This window comes from Candoia aspera, chromosome 8, assembly GCF_035149785.1.
Source record: "Candoia aspera isolate rCanAsp1 chromosome 8, rCanAsp1.hap2, whole genome shotgun sequence".
NCBI lineage: Eukaryota > Metazoa > Chordata > Lepidosauria > Squamata > Boidae > Candoia > Candoia aspera.
The window spans coordinates 69,629,356-69,651,024 of NC_086160.1; the positions used below are offsets into that span (position 1 = coordinate 69,629,356).

Consider the following 21,669-nt stretch of genomic DNA (forward strand, 5'->3'; position numbering starts at 1 on the left):
TGGACAGACATTATCTGTTAAGATATCACTTGGATAACTCCTAGGCTCCTGGCTGAATTTTCAGACATGTCAAAGATGTGATTTTATTCTGTTTGTTCTTTGTACTGTGTTGTTCTTGAATGAATCATCATCATCATATAAAGCCCTTCAAATAGAGATTGAGCAAATGTGGAAAAAGGAAATAGTAGTGGTGTCAGTAGTGGTTGGTGGGTTTGGTGGCATACCAAAAGATCTAGAAAAGCACTTGGGCACAGTAGGAATGGATAGAATCTCAACTCATCAGTTCCAAAAGTTGCATTACCTGGAAGAGCACAGATATTGTGATGGTATCTTTAGCTGTCTGAGGCCATTGGAAAGGATCTGGTAGTCAAAAGTACCAAATCCAGCCAGGATTATCTGGAAGACTGTGTACATAGCAATACAAGCAGTCCTTGCTTAACAACCATTCATTTAGTGATGGTTTGGACTTAACAATAGTGCTGAAAAAACTGACTTATGACCAGTCCTCACACTTATGACCAGTCCTCACACTATCGCAGCATCCTGTGGCCACGTGATTGCCATTTTCAACCTTCTTGGCTGGCTTCTGGCAAACAAAATCAGTGGGTGACTGTGTGATTTTCTTAACAACCATGTGGTTTGTTTAACACTCCAAGTGATTCATTTAACGACCACCACAAAAAGGTCGTAAAATTGGGTCGGGGTTGCTTAATGACTGCTTCACTTAGCAACCGAAATTCCAGTCCCAATTATGGTCATTAAGCAAGGATTATCTGTAATAGCATTCATGAGGTAGCCCCTTCATCAAATAGTCATCCTCAACTGTTTTGGGCAAGAATACACGTGGAATGTTGGGAGCAGGTGTGGGTGAACTTAAAAATAGTGTTGATAGTGGGAGGGGTCAATCACAGAACACCCAGCAGAAAATGTATGGGGGAGGGGGGTCCCTGCCACCCCCTCTAGCAGGCCAGGGTGCTCTTACTTTCTCTTTTCTTCCTGGGGGGGAATGCTTTCAAACAAACCATTGGCTTGGAGTTCCCCAGCCTTACATGTTCTAAAAATGTCCAAGGGATCTATCTGAAACCTCCATGGGGATCCAGTTTGCACTTTAGGCTGGTTCTTTGTTTGGCAGCCTGTGAGTGTCCCTTTTTAAAACAAAAATTAATTTAAAATATCAGTGCAAGGAGAATAGTTGTTAATTGGTGCCGGCTTGTTAAGGACTCAGAGCATTAATGTTCCTTGTAATAGGAAGAGGCGTCAAAAAAGTCCTGTGTGCTACTTTATTCCAGTTTGGAACCATTTGCAAAAGCTGCCTGAAAGTAAGAGCCCTTTCTTGTGTGTTTTTTTTTTTTTTCCTCCCTAGACAAACGGGACCAGTGACGGTGAATACATCATGCTAAGTGGAGAAAACAACTACCTCGACTTCACAAAAATAATTGAGTGGCAAGGGAAAAGGTAATGCTCACTTTTCTTCCTTCTTCCCTGGTATCTTTTTATCTCTGTGGCAGGGCCTGCGTCTTGCCCTAGTACTTTGAACTCCCTGTTGCGAAATGCTCCATTGGCGCTAGTGGATTCACACCTCCCCAGCAGTTTTAACAGCTTGTGTGGGAAAAAATTTAGATAGTTCAGGATCCACGGGCTAAAACTCCTTTCTCCAGGCTCAGTCTTGATAAGAATTATTTCTTCCTCAGTGCCTCTTGATTAAGTAAGGAAAAAGCAGGAGGTTGCTTGAAGAAACATCACCTCTATCTTTTGGCAGGTTGGGGAAGAATTTGCCCTAAGCGATTTTGTATGAGTCTTTACCAGATGTTTATTGCACTGTTTCTCAACCTCGACGACTTTAAGACGTGTGGACGTGCTGACTGGGGAATTCTGGGAGTCGAAATCCACACATCTTAAAGTTGCCGAGGTTGAGAAACGCCGGCTTATGGTCTGTGTCCTGAAAAGTTCAAGTCCATAATTACAGTGCAGACCTTGCTTTCACAAGATGTTGGGCAGGATTGTTTTGAAAGTGGATCGGGCACTTCCATGGAGAAATACCAGATCCTGAATGAAACAGGCCTCAGATTTGATCTGGCAGGAGTTCCCTTTATGTTGTAAAATGAACCCTCGATTCCTTCCGATCTTTTCTCATGACAGGAAGCTAAACTGGTGGACGTCACCCAGCTGTAATATGATAAATGGAACAGATGGAGGTACTTTCCACCCACTGATCAGCAAAGATGAAACCCTCTATATCTTCTCTTCAGATTTCTGTAGGTGAGTGGTGGGAAGCGCTGCCTGGAATTCTGGGGTGGACAAGTTCATTTCGGCACGTAATAATAGCTTGCAGTATTCGATCATGCTGGACAATTTGTGGTCTGCTTGAACTCCTAAGGTCATATTTTCTACTATTGTAAAAGAATTCCCCATCCCAGTTCCCTGTGTCCAGTGAATGCAGCCATTGTGGGTTGTAAATCATGATTTAAGGCTTAGTGTGTTGTGTGCACTCAAGCCACTGTGGCTTAAAACAAACTTCATATAATGTATGAACCTGAGTTTTCTCTGCAAATGTATGTGTCTTAGTAAAAGCAGATTTTTTGTGTTCATTCTTTCTTTTCCAGATCTATATATCTAAACTTTGAGAAAGAGTTGACCGTTTTGGGAGTCCCAGCGTACCGGTTTATACCTCCCTTGACAGTCTTTGCCAATGTCTCGGTTAACCCAGACAACGCTGGGTTTTGTGTACCTGCAGGAAACTGTCAAGGGTCAGGAATCCTGAATGTCACAGCTTGCAAAAACGGTTAGTGAGTCACAAATCAGAGGCAGCCAAGTATCAGTCCTTACAAGTTCTTTTACTTCCAGCCAAGATGGCTGAAAAAAACGTGCTCTATAATTGCCAGCTAGTATTACAGAAATTTTGATAGTATTAGTTACCTGATTTTTAACAAATCTATGAATGACCGTGATAGCATGAATTTCAACATGCTATGTTTGAAAAATGATCCTGAAATCTGGTCATGTCTATGGGAGGTATTTTAAAATACGTGGGTGGCTTGTGGTTCCTTGTTTGTTCATTTTTAATAGTTACTGTTGTTACAGGTGCACCAATATTTTTATCGCTCCCACATTTCTACCACTCCGAAGCCATGTACATCAACGCTGTGGATGGCATGCATCCAAATAAAGAGAAACATGAGCCGTTTCTTGATGTTAACCCAGTAAGTCTGTATTTCTGTTGACCTCAAAATCATTTATTTCATCCGCTGCATGGGCACAGAATACAAAGTCAAGCTTTTTTTTTTTAAGTATGAGCAAGTGGAGCATCCTGGTTCATATGTAATGCAAAACTCTAATCGGGGGGTTACGGGATCCAGCTCCAGTGTTTTATTTGGACTGTTTTTTGTGAGTTCATGGGCTTGATTGTCCTCCCCAGGCCTGCTAATTCTCTCCTCTGCATTTTATCACGGTGGCTTTCTAAATGTCTGACTCATCTGATACATGGTGACTGTCAGTGGAATCCCAGAATTGGAAAGGACCCCTGAGGCTGGAAAGTCAGGCCAGCCTCCTGATCAGTGCAGGAATTCAAATTAAAAACTGAAGATGTTGCCTAGTCTGGCAATGAAACATCTGCAAGAAAACAAGAAGGGTCAGAGAGCACCAAGGACTCCACAAATTAAAGACTCCCAGGCAAATGAATAAATCAAATTTATTTATTTATTTATTTATTTACCCAATTTGTCCCTGCCCATCTCTTCCCTTTGGGGTACTCTGGGCGGTTTACAGTAATCGATTAAAACAACAATTATAAAATCCACAGTATAAAATTACAATAATAAATAATATAAATAAAAGTAAAAAATAAACAAGTCCAAGTGGCACAAGAATCTAAAGTAGTCCAAGTGTGGGAGGAGTGGTCTATAGCAGCCATCTCCATGTAGATCTATTCCCCTCTCCGCCCCAAGCGAGGCGGCAGAACCAGGACTGTGCAGCAGATCCTTGGGTATAACCCCCAGCTTCCTCTGAAATCCTTCTAGGTCCATCAGTCGCCGGGGGCAGACCAATCAAATAGGGCCCTGCCTCCCTGCAGAGGGGGGCAGCACAAGAGAATCTCAAGGCCACCAGGGCGTGGTCTGACCATGACAATGGAGACAGATCTAACTCTCCCCTCAGATCACATTGCCAATGCTCCGACAAGAAAACCAAGTTTGGAGTGAGACAACTGTCTTGAGTCGGGTCCCGAATAATCTGGCACAGGCCCATGGCTACCATGGTGGCCATGAACTCCAGAGCCACCTCTGAGGCATGCCCCAGGGATGGCAGGTTGAAGTCCTCCAAAACCATAAGCCTGGGGAACTCCAGTGCCAGCCCTGAGACAGCCTCTAGCAGCTCAGGCAGTGAGGTTGCCACGCAGCAGGGATGCTGGTATAGCAGCAACACTCCCAACCGTACTCGGGAGCCCAACTTGAAAAACGGTCTCAAGCCACTTGTGGAGCAGCACCCCTTGAAGGCCACTAGAGACTCTTGGAGGACAAAATATACTTAACTGTATTTACTACATTAAACAATAAACTATGGTTTATGGAAACCCACTTCAAACTATGCTGCTTGACCAACATAAATGAAAAGTAGAATTTGCCAAACATGGACATCATGGCATATTTATACCTCTTGACAACTTAATTTGCTCCAAGGATTTCTACAAGGGAAGTCTCTTCCTTACACTTAAATGACCAGAATAGGGACTAGAAAATTGATCGTTAAGCAGTGGGGTCATTAAGTGAGTCACCACGTGACTGTACCCAATTTTACAACCATGTTATGGTCATTAAGCAAATCACCATGGTCATTAAGTGAATCCAGCCTCCCCAGTGGACTTTTTTGCTGGAAACTGGCAAAAAAAGGGTTGGAAATCGCAATCATGTGACTGCAGGACACTGCAACTGGTTGTAAATGTGAGCTGGCTGCCGAGTGCCTGAATTTTGATCACATGACTGCGGGGGTGGTGTGATGGTTTATGACAGTTGTAAGTTGAATACAGGTCATAAAGCACTTTTTCCGAGGCTGTCATAACTTCAGACCATTGTTAGAACAGTCATTAAGTGAGGATTGTATAGCTTAATGGTCGGTAGGCGAGGACTGTATAACTTACAATAAAAGTAGTCCTGACTTACTGCCAGCCCTCTGAGATAGACAAGACTAGGAAACCAAAGTTATGAATACTAATACTACTTTTATGGGGTTATGGTGACAGAATCCTGCAAGTCTGAATGTGCCTCCTCCCTCCCTGTCTTTATCTTCATGAGAACTAGTGAGGTTCAAGTCTGAGTCACTTTCTCAAATTACAGCTCTGCCCGTGGCTCAGCTTTCTTTTGTCTGACTGCTGTCTTGATTGCGACTCTTTCTCCTCTTCCTCAAGGTCATTCTCACAGCCCCAGTACATCTGCGTGGCATTGGTTTCTTAGTCTGGCCTACCTCAAAGGGCTGACACCCCCCTCCAGATTCCAATATCTGGGACTGTACTACCAATTGTGTCTGCTGTTCCGCCAAGGATATGGTGGAAGTAGCTGCTTATAACCAAGGCAAGAATACCAGATTTGCACTGAATCTGTAAGATGAGTATGGCTGAAACGATTTGTGCCAATAAAGCATTTTTGAAATGAAAGCACACTTCCCTTTTCTTTTCAGTTCACAGGAGCATTACTGCAAGCAGCCAAACAAATCCAGGTCAATGCTTATGTTGAAACACTGCCTGAATTTTTGTAAGTATTTTCTGGACAGCTTGGCTGTGTTTTAATTTATATTCATTCATTTCGTTAAGCAGAAAAATAATGTGTGTATAAATTAATGGGAGCATATACATGCAAATTATGTATCTGTCAATTTAAACAGCAAGAAATGTATTCAGGAGAAAGATTAGCTTACGAAATAGGCAATTGTTTAGTTTCACAGTCTCTCTCTTTGATCTAAGCTCAGCAAAACCAGCAACCAAATCAGATCAAACAGTTAATATGAAAAAAAAAGGGGGGGGGGATAAATTTAGTACACAGACAAATAAGATTGTCAAATTGTGCTTGATGTTGCTGCAGTAAATTTGGCTACCATATACAGGTAGTCCTCTCTTAAAGACCATAATTGAGACTGGAATTTCAGTTGCTAAGCGAAGTGGTCATTAAGCAAACCTTTGTTCCGGAGGTCATTAAGCGAATCACTGTGGGTGTTAAGTAAACTATGTGGTCATTAAGCAAATCATGCAGTTCCCCTTTGATTTTGCTTGCCAGAAGCCAGCTGGGAAGGTCAAAATGGTGATCACATGACCATGGGATGCTGCAATGGTCATAAATGCGAACTGGTTGCCAAGTTCCCAAATCACGTGACCGCGGGGATGCAGTGACAGTCATAAGTGTCAGCACCAGTTGTAAGTTTGTTTTTCCAGCACCATTGTAAGTCTGAACTGTCACTAAATGAATGGTCATTAAGTGAGGACTACCTGTAGGTCAGTATTTCTCAGCCTCGGCAAGATGGCTCCCCTTTCCTCCACCTCTGAGGAAAAATATATTGGAGCTGAACATCTCAACCTCACCCTCTGTGGTAATATTATAGCATCATCCCCCACCTCAGGGGCCCTTGGGGGGCCTCCAGGGTGAAAGTCCTGGAAGGGGATTGCTTCTGCGGGGTGGGCTGCGGGTTAAGGGCCTCACCATAAAGAGATAATCCAGGGATTTGTCTCTTGGCTGCATTTCAAAAAGGTTCATGCTGAGTGACTACAGGTAGTCCTCATTTAGCAACTGCCTCGTACAGTGACCATAGTTACGACAGTGATGAAGAAGAAACTACTTTGTGACCAATCCTCATGTTTATGACCTTCGCAGGTCTGTCAAGCAAAAGAAAGCTGAAGTAAGATTGTAAGCATGGTTGCAGTTTTACTTAGAGACTGCTTTGCTTAATGACCAAGTTGCCGGTCCCAATTGTGGTTGCTCAGCAAGGATGACCTGAATTCTATTTTCCTGAGCCCTGAAGGCTAATGGGACACCTCACCATGACATTCCCTTGGGGTTGGATAATTCCCTTGAGAATCACCAGAAAACACTGTGCTTTTACCTACATTTTTGTCTTATTTTAGCCAAACGGGGAATATCAGAAGAATGGTTTACCCAGTGATGTACATGACTGAGGTAGGCACTGATCAAACATCCCCACCTCCACCCCTGGTGACTACTGTAAGGGTGTCCTCTGAATCTGGGAAGGGAGCAGGAGGCTTTTGGAACGTGGCAGACAAGGACCAGGTGGACATTTCAGCCTTAACTCTTAGGAGGCCTCGGTCCACTGATTAGGAAGTCCATGAGAAGGAGGATCCAGCACCCCTCAGAGTTCCCGCCCTGATATGCTCAGCCATAGATGAAGGTTGGAGTTTGCCTGCCTAGCCTGCCCCGGCCCCCTTTTCCTGGCATTAAACCTGATTGGTGAGCATCTGGCTTTCTTGGTCACACGCTGCTGTTGAGGGCTTGACAGCTCTGCCTTTAGGGTGGGAGGAGAAAGCGTGCAGGGACGTTAGTGCAAGCGGCTTGTCGATTGTCACGGGGCACTAAGTATAAGCGGTGGCTTGTATACTGCCCACGGTGGTACTTGCTGCTGCTGCTGCTGCTGCTGCTGATAGACTTAAACTAGGGGTGGATTCTTGCCACTGGAGGAAGTCCTTTTAGTAGGAAGAAAGAGCTTGCAAGAGTCATGGGGGTGTGGCTGGTGGTGTTGCAATCTTGAGACCTATATCTATATATATCAAAATTGCCACACCACCAGCCACACTCCCACGACTCTTGCAAGCTCTTTGCACACACACACACACACACACACACACAGATTTAAAGAGATTAATAGGCAAAACAGGTGTCTTGGGTGCCTTAAAATCTCTGCAGATCTCTGGGCCTTAGGATTTGGAGAAGCCACCGATTGTCTACCCTCGGCCTAAGGTGAAAGATAGGATAGTCCCTGTTCTGCAGGTTCACACTCTAAAGACAAAAAAATACAAATGTAGATGATGATGATGATGATGATGATGATGAAGCAGCAGCAACGGAGGAGGAGGAGGAGGAAGAAGAAAAGAGGCAGCCTTAGTACCTGCTGGAATGTGGAAGCCATTGAGTTAATCTCTCCTTTGCTGTGAAATCCTTCCTGAGAAGCAGAAGTTTCAGCTTTCCCATAGTCCTTGCCATCCTGGCCAATAGTGGACCATCCTCTGCTGGGCGTGTGTTACGGTGCTGTCTCTCAGACATCAAGGGTTCTTCTCCTGTTTGGGACCTGGGCCAGTCAGAGAGAGAACATTCCAGGGAATATTTTGGGAGTGGAAAAGCATAAATAACTTCTGTCCTCCCTTCTTAATCCTTGATGGGTATAATCACTGCAGAAGGCAAAGACACAAAGAACCACAACTGCATAGGTCTTTTGACTCAGAGCTTGGATACAGCTGCTCCTTTAACACATTTCTCAGTTGTAGCACAACTCTAGAGAACCAGTTCGGTGTAATGGTTAAGGTGCTGAACCAGAAACTGGGAGACCCTGTGTTCTAGTCCCCCCTTAGGCAGGGAGTGACTTTGGGCCAGTTACTCTCCCTCAACCCAGTTCCACCTCCCAGGTGTGGTTCTGGTGGGGAAAATGGGAGGTGGAAGCATTCATGTTGTACAAAATAAAGGCGGGGTATAAATCCAATAATAAATAAATAGAGGTTGCTGATCCACACAGTTTTCCCAACAAGTAAGCTGAAAGGTTATCTAAATTAGTAATTAAATAGTTACCAAAAGTGATCTTGTAGCTTCTTGATTCCAGAAAGATTTCCCAATGTGGAAGAGATAGTGAGAGATAGCAGGTTGTTGGGTTGGGCTGTAGAATTAGCGACGGGCAACCAGGTCCCAACCAAGGGTTGGCTTATCTCATGCAAATTCTGAAAGTGCTCCTGGAAGTCTTGCCCTGGGAAGATGAGGTTAGCACTGTCCAATGGAGCTTGCCTTCCAGGGACTTCATTCAACAACACTGGGCACTGGATTGATTTATAGTTTTATAGTTTTAACTTCCAATTTTATTGTAAACCGCCCAGAGTCCCCCTTGGGGGGAGATGGGCAGTGATAGACATTTGGAAAATAGATAGATAGATAGATGGTTCTTGCTGCATGCTGCTCTGCACGATTGGATTGGCAAGAGGTCCCTCCCTGCCCCCTGCTTCATGATTGTAGACCCTATGGGATATCTCAGTGTGGTAGAAAACTCCTCCTCAGTTATAAGGATGGCCTGGGTCAGCCCCCCAGGTTCCCCTGCTGGCTCATAAGGATCTGGGGAGAACAATATCCAGCCATTCCATTCTCCTCTTGACCTAATGTCAACAATTGGAGAGACAAGGTCCATAAGTGACTTGGCTGTAGCCATTGTAACCAGTAAACTTTTCCTAGGATTTTCTAACGTAGGTAGTATGTTACCTTGTTCATCCCTTGGCAAAGAGGCAAAGGCACTAAGATGCCAGCTTCAGCTGGGTCTGGAGAGTCTTCATCTAGTGAGGCTGACTGACTGTCCATCAGCCTTTGATCTTCTCCTGCCATTGGCACATCGTTGGTTTTCATGCTGTTGCATTTACTCCCTTGATATCCATGAACTGATGCATTCGATAAACTTAGGGAGTCCATTGACTGCGTATTTATCACACAGTGTGTTATGCTCATCATCCATCATGATCACTCAAAAAGGTCATTCGCTGGGCAGGCCTGCAAAGAGGTGGCATTCTGTTCCAACATGACTTCTCTCTGGTTCAGCTAGCCTTTGATTTCTGGGGCCCCAACGTACTCTTCCAACAAGTTGTTGGTTGCTTGTGTGTGTGTGTGGCTTTTGGAGATGTTCAGATGGCTTCCTTGATTCCTTTTAGATGAGCATCCTCATCAGTAGATCAGTGCCTGAAGCTGAAGTCTGCACAGAAAGGCTTATAAGAATCCATTTCCTTTGAGTAGACTGGAAGTGATAAGATACCAGAAGTATAGTAACTCTGAATCTCATGCCCTAAATGCAAATTTTGGGCTCAACCTTCTCTATCTAAACCATGCTTGGCCACAGTGGTGTGGGCAGATAAACCCAATGTGTCTCCTCCTCCATCTCCTCATTCATCTTTTCCTTCTCAGAGATTTATGCTTGACAAAGGATCTGCAGAAAAACTGAAGACTGCTTTGTTTGAATCCAATATGGCTAAAGCTGTCCCATATGTCATCTTGGCACTAGGAATTATTTCTGGAGCAGTATTTCTTGCAGTCCTCTACTGGCCCAGAGGGAAAAAAGAGGAGGTAAGGTTGTTTTTAGGTCTGTTCATTTCCCTGTTGTTTCATTTTAAAAGCCAATTTCTTTTTGAAGTTTACTTTGGGTTGCATGTATGTATGTATATTTGTTTGTGTGTATACACAAACACACACACACACACACACTGTCACCAGAACACTTTGTCCCCCTCCCTCCCTCCTTTCCTCACCTACCTGCTTGTTCATTCTAGGGCAGAGGGTTAGTAGACCCACAGTAAATGCATCTTAGCAATATTCTGCTGCTGACTTGTATCACATGGTAAGACAAGCAAAGTTTGTCTCTTCCTGGTATCTGCAAACTTAAGTGCCAAAGAGGAGCTTGAGTAGGGAACTCTGAAATCTTAAAGCTTGGTTTTGCACATGTGCCAGCCACTTATTGGCAATATAAGTCGTATGAGTGCAGAAACTCCTATTGATTAATTAAAATTTAGTCTCATAAATGTATATTGTCCCTTACTATAAGCTCAAGTGGAGACTATTCAGAACTTCAAGCATCATGAAGTATAAATGTACGTGTGTGAACCAGCTTTAAGTTTAAATTATTCTGCTTTGATGTATCAGGCCTTGGGTTTCCCCACTATTCTTTGTACTGTAGATTACAACAGCCTAGTGAAGGCTTAGCTGGAGCTATTTAAAAACAAAATAGACACTAAGATGGTATCCTAGATTAATCAGGCAATTTATTGTTTTTTTTATGCTGGTGCTTGAATAAAAAATATAGTTCACATATAGTTTGTCATTAAAGCCATTCTCTTGTATATGCCAAAGAGAATAACACCGCCTGTCCTAACAGCCAGGAACCACGCTGAGACAAGGAATAGGTCTCTGGTGTTTTATTACTGCAACATAACAGAAAATCCTAACAAACTGAAGAAGCGTGGGAAAAACCCAGACATATAAATCCCAAAGACTAAGGAGGGCCCGATCTGTGTCTCTTTGAATGGATACCTAATTCCTCAGTACTACGCATGCGCTTTACAGCCTGGATGGGAGCCCCCTGCTCGCCATCCTTACTCATGGCACCGCCTAGATAACACCTCTTCAGCAAAGGATCGTTACCTTGTCGTGGTGCTGGAGCTTGAGCACCTCAATGATGCCATGAGCTAAACCGTGAAGGGCCACCCAAGACGGGAAGGTCATGACAGAGAGGTCAGACTAAATGCAATCCCTGGGGAAGGTAATGGCAACCCACCCAGGTATTCTTGCCGTGAAAACTAAATGGATCAGTACAACCAGAGATATGTCGGTATGCCATCGGAAGATGAGACCCCCAGGTCGGAAGATGGTCAAAATGCTACTGGGGAGGAACAGAGGATGAGTTCAACTAGCCCCAGACGTGATGACGCAGCTAGCTCAAAGCCGAAAGGACGGCTAGCGGCCGACGGTGCTGGTGGTGAACGGCGAATCCGATGTTCTAAGGATCAACACACCATCGGAACCTGGAATGTAAGATCTATGAGCCAGGGCAAATTGGATGTGGTTATTGGTGAGATGTCAAGATTAAAGATAGACATTTTGGGCGTCAGTGAACTGGAATGGACTGGAATGGGCCACTTCACATCAAATGGCCACCAGATCTACTACTGTGGACAAGAGGACCACAGAAGAAATGGAGTAGCCTTCATAATTAATAGTAAAGTGGCTAAAGCAGTGCTTGGATACAATCCAAAAAACGACAGAATGATCTCAATTTGAATTCAGGGCAAGCCATCTAACATCACAGTGATCCAAATATACGCCCCAACCACAGATGCTGAAGAAGCTGAAGTAGAGCAGTTCTATGAGGATCTGCAGCACCTACTGGACAACACGCCTAAAAGAGATGTTATTTTCATCACAGGAGACTGGAATGCTAAGGTGGGCAATCAAATGACACCTGGAATTACAGGTAAGCATGGCCTGGGAGAACAAAACGAAGCAGGACATAGGCTGATAGAATTTTGCCAAGACAACTCACTCTGCAGAACAAACACTCTCTTCCAATAACCTAGGAGATGACTTTATACATGGACTTCACCAGATTGTCTACATCCTTTGCAGCCAAAGGTGGCGGACATCTATACAGTCGGTAAAAACAAGGCCTGGAGCTGACTGTAGTTCAGATCATGAACTTCTTATTGCACAGTTTAGGATCAGACTAAAGAGATTAGGGAAGTCCCACACATCAGTTAGATATGAGCTCACTAATATTCCTAAGGAATATGCAGTGGAAGTGAAGAATAGATTTAAGGGACTGGACTTAGTAGACAGGGTCCCAGAAGAACTATGGACAGAAGTTCGCAACATTGTTCAGGAGGCGGCAACAAAATACATCGCAAAGAAAGAGAAAACCAAGAAGGCAAAATGGCTGTCTGCTGAGACACTAGAAGTAGCCCAAGAAAGAAGGAAAGCAAAAGGCAACAGTGATAGGGGGAGATATGCCCAACTAAATGCAAAATTCCAGAGGTTAGCCAGAAGAGATAAGGAATTAAACAAGCAATGCGCGGAAGTGGAAGAAGACAATAGAATAGGAAGGACAGGAGACCTCTTCCAGAAAATTAGAAACATCGGAGGTAAATTCCAGGCAAAAATGGGCATGATCAAAAAGAAAGATGGCAAGGACCTAACAGAAGAAGAAGAGATCAAGAAAAGGTGTCAAGAATATACAGAAGACCTATATAGGAAGGATAACAATATCGGGGATAGCTTTGACGGTGTGGTCAGTGAGCTAGAGCCAGACATCCTGAAGAGTGAGGTTGAATGGGCCTTAAGAATCATTGCTAATAACAAGGCAGCAGGAGACAACGGCATCCCAGCTGAACTGTTCAAAATCTTGCAAGATGATGCTGTCAAGGTAATGCATGCTATATGCCAGCAAATTTGGAAAACACAAGAATGGCCATCAGATTGGAAAAAGTCAACTTATATTGCCATACCAAAAAAGGGAAACACTAAAGAATGTTCAAACTATCGAACAGTAGCACTCATTTCACATGCCAGTAAGGTAATGTTCAAGATCCTGCAAGGTAGACTTCAGCAATTCATGGAGCAAGAATTGCCAGATGTACGAGCTGGATTTGGAAAAGGCAGAGGAACTTGGGACCAAATTGCCAATATCCGCTGGATAATGGAAAAAGCCAGGGAGTTTCAGAAAAACATCTATCTCTGTTTTATTGACTATTCTAAAGCCTTTGACTGTGTGGACCATAACAAATTGTGGCAAGTTCTTAGTGGTATGGGGATACCAAGTCATCTTGTATGCCTCCTGAAGAATCTGTATAACGACCAAGTAGCAACAGTAAGAACAGACCACGGAACAACGGACTGGTTTAAGATTGGGAAAGGAGTACGGCAGGGCTGTATACTCTCACCCTACCTATTCAACTTGTACGCAGAACACATCATGCGACAAGCTGGCCTTGAGGAATCCAAGGCTGGAGTTAAAATCTCTGGAAGAAACATTAACAATCTCAGATATGCAGATGATACCACTTTGATGGCTGAAAGCAAAGAGGAACTGAGGAGCCTTATGATGAAGGTGAAAGAAGAAAGTGCAAAAGCTGGCTTGCAGCTAACCTCAAAAAAACCAAGATTATGGCAACCAGCTTGATTGATAACTGGCAAATAGAGGGAGAAAATGTAGAAGCAGTGAAAGACTTTGTATTTCTAGGTGCGAAGGTTACTGCAGATGCTGACTGCAGTCAGGAAATCAGAAGGCGCTTAATCCTTGGGAGAAGAGCAATGACAAATCTCGATAAAATAGTTAAGAGCAGAGACATCACACTGACAACAAAGGTCCACATCGTTAAAGCAATGGTGTTCCCCGTAGTAACATATGGCTGCGAGAGCTGGACCATAAGGAAGGCTGAGAGAAGGAAGACAGATGCTTTTGAACTGTGGTGTTGGAGGAAAATTCTGAGAGTGCCTTGGACTGCAAGAAGGTCAAACCAGTCCATCCTCCAGGAAATAAAGCCAGACTGCTCACTTGAGGGAATGATATTAAAGGCAAAACTGAAATACTTTGGCCACATAATGAGAAGACAGGACACCCTGGAGAAGATGCTGATGCTAGGGAGAGTGGAAGGCAAAAGGAAGAGGGGTCGACCAAGGGCAAGATGGATGGATGATATTCTAGAGGTGACGGACCCGTCCCTGGGGGAGCTGGGGGTGTTGACGACCAACAGGAAGCTCCGGTGTGGGCTGGTCCATGAAGTCACGAAGAGTCGGAAGCGACTAAACGAATAAACAAGATAACACCTATTGTAAGACATGAGCATATCAACTAAAAATAAAGAGATTGCCCTAGGCATATCTGCGGGGGTGAGGGGGTATAATAAAAAAAGTCAAGATGGAGACTGCATTTGCATCCAGCTTGACTTTTTTGACTCCCAGCTGCCCTGGATTTTTCCTTTCCCTCCTCTGGACCATTGCTTGTTCTTATGTGATAATATGTTAATGATAGCTGTACTCCTGCTTATACGTTAGCACAGATTTTTCTACAACAGGCATGTTTTGCATGCCACAGCATTACGTGCACATAGGAAAGGGGCGGAGCTTACAGCACAACACTGCTTTTGCCATTGTGATGACAGCATTGGATCCTGTGAGTCCCTCCGCCCCTAATATACCCCTTTAAGTACTTGCCTTAACATCAGCCCCCGTGTGCATTTTTGAAGGCACTGAATTCTACAGCAATATTGGGGACACTGCATTGCAATTCAGGTGCATGTTCAGAAAGCAGTGATCGAGTAAAAAGTGCACTAAATGCATTTCTGTGCCGTCTCCAACCTAGAGTTATATTGTAATGGGAAGTAGGAATCACCTTGAGGAACAGGAGGAAGAGCAGCAACCAAGGCAATGGTCAGATAAAAGAAACCTGAGTCTGGGGCAAAACTGTAATTTGAGAAAGCATCTCGGGCAGGGCCCAACCTAGTTCTCACAAAGATAAAGGGAGGGATGGGGAAGTGCATTCAGACTTGGAAGATTCTGTTACTGTAACCCAGTGTTTCTCAACCTTGGCGACTTGAAGATGTGTGGACTTCAACTCCCAGAATTCCCCAGCCAACTATGCTGGCTGGAGAATTCTGGGAGTTGAAGTCCGTACATCTTCAAGTTCCCAAGGTTGAGAAACACTGCTGTAACCTTATAATAAAAGTAGTATTAGCATTCATAACTCTGGCTTCCTAGTCTGATCTACCTTGAAGGGCCAACAGGAAGTTATCCCCCTTTTTTCCTACATGACAGCTATGTGAGCCCCTGCACAGACTGGGACAGACTGGAGAGAAGCTGGATCTCTCCCAGTGTTAAGTCAAGCACCAACAGTACATAACACAGGACAGGCGAGCAACATCTAAGGCAAGGACTTCCTGCTTTGACTTCTTGGTGCTGCATATTCTAAACAGGGATCCCAAACTGTGAAAGGAGGCCCACATTCTGTGTTGGGTTACTTCTCGGGCTTGGTCTATGGGTCTGTAGCGGTTTAATTGGTCTGAAGAGTGAAGGAAGGCTAGAAGGGATGTCCTCTAACTGCTCAGCTGCAACTTCCATGCTTGCTTTTCTTAGGAGGGATTTTTAAATACTGCTCTTCAGGGAGTGTATAGACTCGGTTAGGCTTGCTCGAGTGGTCCTGGTGAAGGTGCTTTTGCTGGCTGGATATCCTCCTTTTAAAGCCAGTGGTTGTTTGTACATGCTCTTGTGAAACAAACAAGGTAGGTTTCAAGAGATGATCTCCTCAATACTGGAACCCAAAGGTAGGTGGAGCTCATTCCTCTTTTAATTTTTTAAAGCAGGGATTAAAAGGTCCACAGCTTACCCAAAGTTTTGCAGCTCAAGTGAATCCAGGGCCAACATTCCTATCTCTTGAAAATGTGGTCTTCTCCTACAGGTAGTCCTTGTCCTTGCTTAACAACCACAATTTTGACTGGAATTTCAGTTGCTAAGTGAATCTGACTCGATTTTACAACTTTTTTCGGTGGTCATTAAGCAAGCCATGTGGTTGTTAAGCAGTCATGCAGTTCCCCATTGATTTTGCTTGCCAGGAAGGTCGAAAATGGCAATTATGTGACCACGGGATGCTGCAACAGTCATAAATGCGAACCGGTTGCCAAGTGCCCAAATTGTGATCATGTGACCGTGGGGATGTGGCAATGGTCATGAGTCTGAGCACCAGGTGTAAGTTGGTTTTCCTAGCACCGTCATAAGTCTGAACTGTCACTAAGCAAATGGTCATTAAGTGAGGACTACCTGTATTTAGGTTTCTTGCTTGCATAGAAACCATGGAAATTGGAAAAAACAAATCAAGACATTTCCTGCCTGCAGGAGAATACAACAGCTCAGGGAAATGGCTTGGGTAAAAACATCTCCCAGCTGGGTCAATTTCTCACCAGCAAGGAGAAGTTGATTTAACAGGACATTTGAACATGTGAGCCTTTCCCTGCGTTCTCAGGTAGGACTGTCTTAGGAACACAATACCACTAGGTTGATCTGCTCACATAGATCAGATCCTAGTTAGAGACAACTTATCAACGATTTATCTATGAACAGGACTTGAGAAAAGTCTGTTTGGATTCTGCTTGGGTTTGCCATCTCTAGCAAAGAGCCAATAGGTGAAGTGGGTTATGTGAACACGACCTCTGTATTAACTCCTTGTTTTTCCCCCCCTCCCTCACAACAGGGTTCCGCTGACGAGCAAGCTCCGCTTATCCGGACTTAACTCAATTTCCCCAAGCAGTCTGCATTTGCAAAAAAGAGCTTCATGATGATGGCTGAACTGGGCAAACCGTTTTTAACTGCCACCACTACCTACTACTACCACTCTCAGCGACACTGTTGAAATTGTCCTCTTGTTAGAATTTAGTAAGCATCTGCTTTCGGGGAAGGAGTACATTTGTAAAATGAACCTGAACGGAGGGCAGAGGTACTGTTTTTAAGGGGCCAGTTGGGCAGCCATTTGCCACTGTCTTCCCAGAGCACAAAACTAGCAGTATTTCACTACATGTGCATCATTTGCTGAACTTGTGAGACTGCACCCAAGGCTGAGTCCCTAGTGGAAGGGCTTACTCGAGGAGCCATGAAAGGTGATGTCAGCCCTGGTGACATCCTTATTAATTTAGGAGATTTGCTAGCACGGCCTTGTCCTTCCATAATTTGATTTCTTGGTGAATCCTATGTGTCAAATCTACCCGGAGTTTCATAGGGTAAATGTTTGCACTGGAAAGGGGAAAAAAAAATCCTTCAGCATACATCCAGGGAGTTTCCCATTTTTGTTCCATCCATCAGTACATTTGAGTCATAGATGCCCCATTCAGAGGTTTTTTTTAAATGCAATTCATCAATTTCCTTTTGAGTAAGTGGCTTAGATCGGCTTTCTCCAACCTGGCACCCTCCCAATGCTGTGGCAGTCCTGCCCCTTGAGAGGACATCAGACTGAGGAAGGCTGGTTCAAGTATCTGCTAGTGCCGTCTCTCCTGTATCTGTGGAAATAGGGTTAAAAAGATCCAGCCCTTGGCCCAAAAGCATTACTGGGATTCTGTGAACTGTTTTATTTTTAAAAGAGCACACACACACACAAAATGAGTTTGAAAGAGCCAGTCTCTACAGACTGTGCATATCACACACATTTTCCAAGGATTCAAACCTTCATTGGAGAAGTTTTTCCCTGGCACTCTCTCTGATGCCTCCTTGTTGGCTTTACAAGTGATTTGGGAATAACAGATTCATTCCCTAAATCCAGCACATCGTAAGATTTAATGGCTCTTCCTCAGAGGCATCCAGATGTGCCTTGCAGTGATACCCCTTCAATCTAGGAGGAAAAAAAGAAGGGATAAGAGTCTTCACAATTACAACCAAAATGAAATTTAAAGCCTGCAGCAGAAGCCTGTGGTTTTCAAGATAATGTGTCCTGTGTTTTGAGGTGAAAAGAAGTTTTATATGACAATTCACTTGCACTGGAGGGAATGAGAAGGGATCCAGCATCTTTGTCCAGTCAACTGTGCACTGATTTAATGAAGGGAAGCTGGGGTCCTCTTTGAGACGGTCCTGTAAGTAAGGTGGTAGCAAATACTCTTAGTGGTAGCATCTGGCTGACCCTGCCTGGGGTCAGACTTTGTGGTTGATATTTGGATGGGAGGCCAACAAGGAAAGCCCAGGAGTCCCCATATCTGGGAATTTGAAAAAACATTCTGGAACAAAGCAGCGGCAAGCCATATTTTTGCCAAGAAAGCAACATGGAGCCACCAGGAGTCAAGCTCAACTTGAAGACCACCTTTTCCCTTCTAAGCAAGCAGTGAAAATTGGTACTGTGTCCCTTTTATTTCCCCCTCCTTTTTTTTGTAGTTTATCTATCACTTGAGTATTATCTGAAGTCTCACTACTCACAGTTCCCAAATGTCCTACTGTTAGAAAAGAAATGGTTCCTTGAGTTTGCAATCTAAGTTTTCCCATCAGATTTGCATGGATTTCCATGGCTTTTGTGGTGCCCACTGTATTCCTTTAACTTAATGTTAAAAATGGCTTTGCTAGATCCCACCAAAAGGCTCTTAGGCTCAGCATTTCATTGCCAGCTGTGTCAGGCAGAGAGTCCTGAGGAGTTAACCAAGCTCAAGGGTGATGTCTATCGTAGAATTAATCTAAGAGGTTAGAGGTGTGTGCTTTGCTAACAGATAGGTGACACTAAGTTTCCTGGGGAGGTAGGGCAAATTATGTAACCTAAATCTGAGAAATTAAAATCTGATTATCAACATTTTTCAGCTCAGAAATTAAAATGTCATATTACAGTGCATAAAGTTACTGCAGGGAGAGAGACAGTTTTAAATATTTGCAGGAACAAAGTTGGAAAAAAAAGTGTATAATAATGTACTGCAGTCTGAGGAGCCCAGATAGTAGTACCACACAATACTGCAGATCAGGATTTTGTATTTCTTCTGGCCTATTCTGCATGGACAGTTTTTAGCCTAGGATGGATCTAACTTGCAGATTGAGGCAAAGTGGAATCACTCTTGCTTTCCAAGGAGAGTCCTCTGTCAGAGCTACAAAAATTGGCCTGTTAGTCTCGTTTGGTATGTTGAAAACTGGATGTGTCCAGATGTGAGATTAGCAATTGACTCTCTGGGTAGCAGCTTTAAATATGCAAGGGTTTGCAATAGCTCTTAATAAATCAAAGGGCTTGTTTTCCCTCATCCCAAAAAGATTGCTCAATTTAAGAAACTGGATTTTGGTATGGAACTATGAGCTTGTTGTGATTTTGGTACTGAAATCAAATTTCAAGGCCCTAAATGTGCTTGGAATGTGCACTTATTTTTGAGCATCTTTTATAGCTGGCTATAGCTGATGGATGATTTCGGGGTTCTTGTTAAGAAAAAAAATTCAAGGGTAAAATCTTCCTACTCCTGAAAATAATATAGCTGGCAAACCCGTGTGCGGCCAAAGATGATGGATATGTCTAAGAGACTGACTTCAAGATCCAGTCCCCAAATAACCTTTTTCCAATGCATTTTCTTATTTTGGCTGGACAAGGCAGTTGCTGATAGTATTAAGGCCTCCTTGCTTCTCTTGCACAAACGTAGAGATGATGAGCACACTTTGCAAGATGCTTGCCATTGTTTCTGCTCTTGTCACTGAGGGTCACACAAGTTCCCAGGAATTTCTAGGTTCCTTACTACGCATCTGGACATCGCTGCCAGTCTTGGTCCTGCAGCTACGCAAGTGGTGGTTTCAGCTCGCTAATCTGCTTTCTTTAGAATGACTCAAGACCTCTTCAACTGTACCACACATGATCTGGCTTAATAACATTTATATAGTGCTTCTCTTAACTCAAAAATAGCTTCAGGTGTTGATGATCTCTGTATTCTACAAGTTGCATAAGGTACGCTAATATTAACCCCTGTAGAAGATGGGAAACTAAGTTTGTGCCATAGCTCCTTTTCCAAGGTTGCATTACTGAGTTAATGACAAATGCTGACCTTAAGAACAATCTTGTGTCGCCTTGAAGTCTAACACATTTTAAATGGCATGATGGAACTATACAAGCAGTAAAAGATGTTTTTGTTCGTTTCTCTGTTTTCTTACATTTTAAAGGGAAAACCAAATAAGGACATGCATTTGATGCTCAGCTGGGGGCAGGTGGTGGTGATTAATATAACCTTTCCCAAACTGTCAAACTACAGGTGTCTTGGATTGCTGCTCCCATCATCCTTCTTCCACGATGGGAAGGGATGATGGGAGCCCTGTTACAACATACCTGCAGGGTACCAGGTTGAGAAGACTCATTTTAAATGTTCTTACTGAGATTGATACTACGTGGCTTGGTCATGTAGCTTAGGTAGGACATGAAGAAAATAGCTCACACTATGTAGCTTTGTCTATGAATATCAATGATCTGATTAAATTACTTTGTTATTTCATTGTTCCCCCCCCCTCTAAATTACCATACTAAACCTGTCCTTGTAACCATTCCGTTAAACTGATCTTGATGTGAAGTTCATATCAGGCCAAACATTTTCCAGATGTTGATAAGCTACAAGTTGAAAAACTGCAAGATGGTGCCTAATAGACATTTATTTGGAGGAATAACATACATTAGAAAAGCAATTGCAGGTGAATTTTAAATTGATATATAAGCAAGGCTTCTGGGGTTCCAATGCTTGGAAAATAGAAAAATCCAAAGCAGTTAGCAAACAGGCATCTTTATACATTTAGAATATTTTCTGATGCCTTTCATTTTATTTTTTAAATCTGGTTTTACATTTTTAGGTTGTGACCCTCCCAATCCCTTAGTGAGGGCTTTGGAAATGCAGCGTGGCTCCTTTTTCAAAAGGTGCACACACTTATAAAAACCTGAACCCATAAAGAGGAGTTCTATAAACACATTCAGTATATTTCTACAGTATGTATAGGGTGACAACTAGTGCCATAGGACCATTCCATAATTATTTATTCTAGCTTTTAAAGTAGAATTAAGTTAAAAATTAACTTATTGTTTATACATGGCAGGGAAGCATAAAGTGTACTTCAATACCTTCAAATTGTGATAGGTCATCCATTTCTTTGAGCATTCAAAAAGGTACCCTTATTATTCTTGTACAAGATTGAATGACCTACAGGTTTTGATAGTCAATGTAAATGGGTTAGATTCTGTGATCCCAGAGGGCAAATTCTCCCAAATCGCTGCAAAACTCAGATTGCTGCTGTGCTTTATCATAAACTTCCCATAAGAGTCACTGGAGGGAGATAGGCAGTCATATAAACCCTATGCATGTATAACTGTGAATTATCTCAGTATATGTATTTGCATATATATGTATTTGTATGTATGTATGCGTATGTGTATATATATATATATATGGATGTATGTGGAAGGGAAGGAGGGAAGGAATAGAAAGGGAGG

At 43.3% G+C, this 21,669-nt stretch overlaps 1 protein-coding gene across 1 annotated transcript in view; it reads left to right on the forward strand.

Annotated features, from left to right (window-relative positions):
• SCARB2 (scavenger receptor class B member 2) overlaps positions 1 to 20,332 on the forward strand; it is a 33,917-nt gene extending 13,585 nt beyond the window's left edge. The window contains exons 5-12 of the mRNA XM_063310710.1: positions 1,364 to 1,455; positions 2,140 to 2,259; positions 2,604 to 2,782; positions 3,082 to 3,200; positions 5,668 to 5,741; positions 7,103 to 7,154; positions 10,137 to 10,295; positions 16,960 to 20,332. Of these exons, the coding sequence (XP_063166780.1) occupies positions 1,364 to 1,455; positions 2,140 to 2,259; positions 2,604 to 2,782; positions 3,082 to 3,200; positions 5,668 to 5,741; positions 7,103 to 7,154; positions 10,137 to 10,295; positions 16,960 to 16,998 (834 nt within the window). The 3' untranslated portion in view covers positions 16,999 to 20,332. The remainder of the gene's footprint in view (positions 1 to 1,363; positions 1,456 to 2,139; positions 2,260 to 2,603; positions 2,783 to 3,081; positions 3,201 to 5,667; positions 5,742 to 7,102; positions 7,155 to 10,136; positions 10,296 to 16,959) is intronic.
• Positions 20,333 to 21,669: the final 1,337 nt, after the last annotated feature.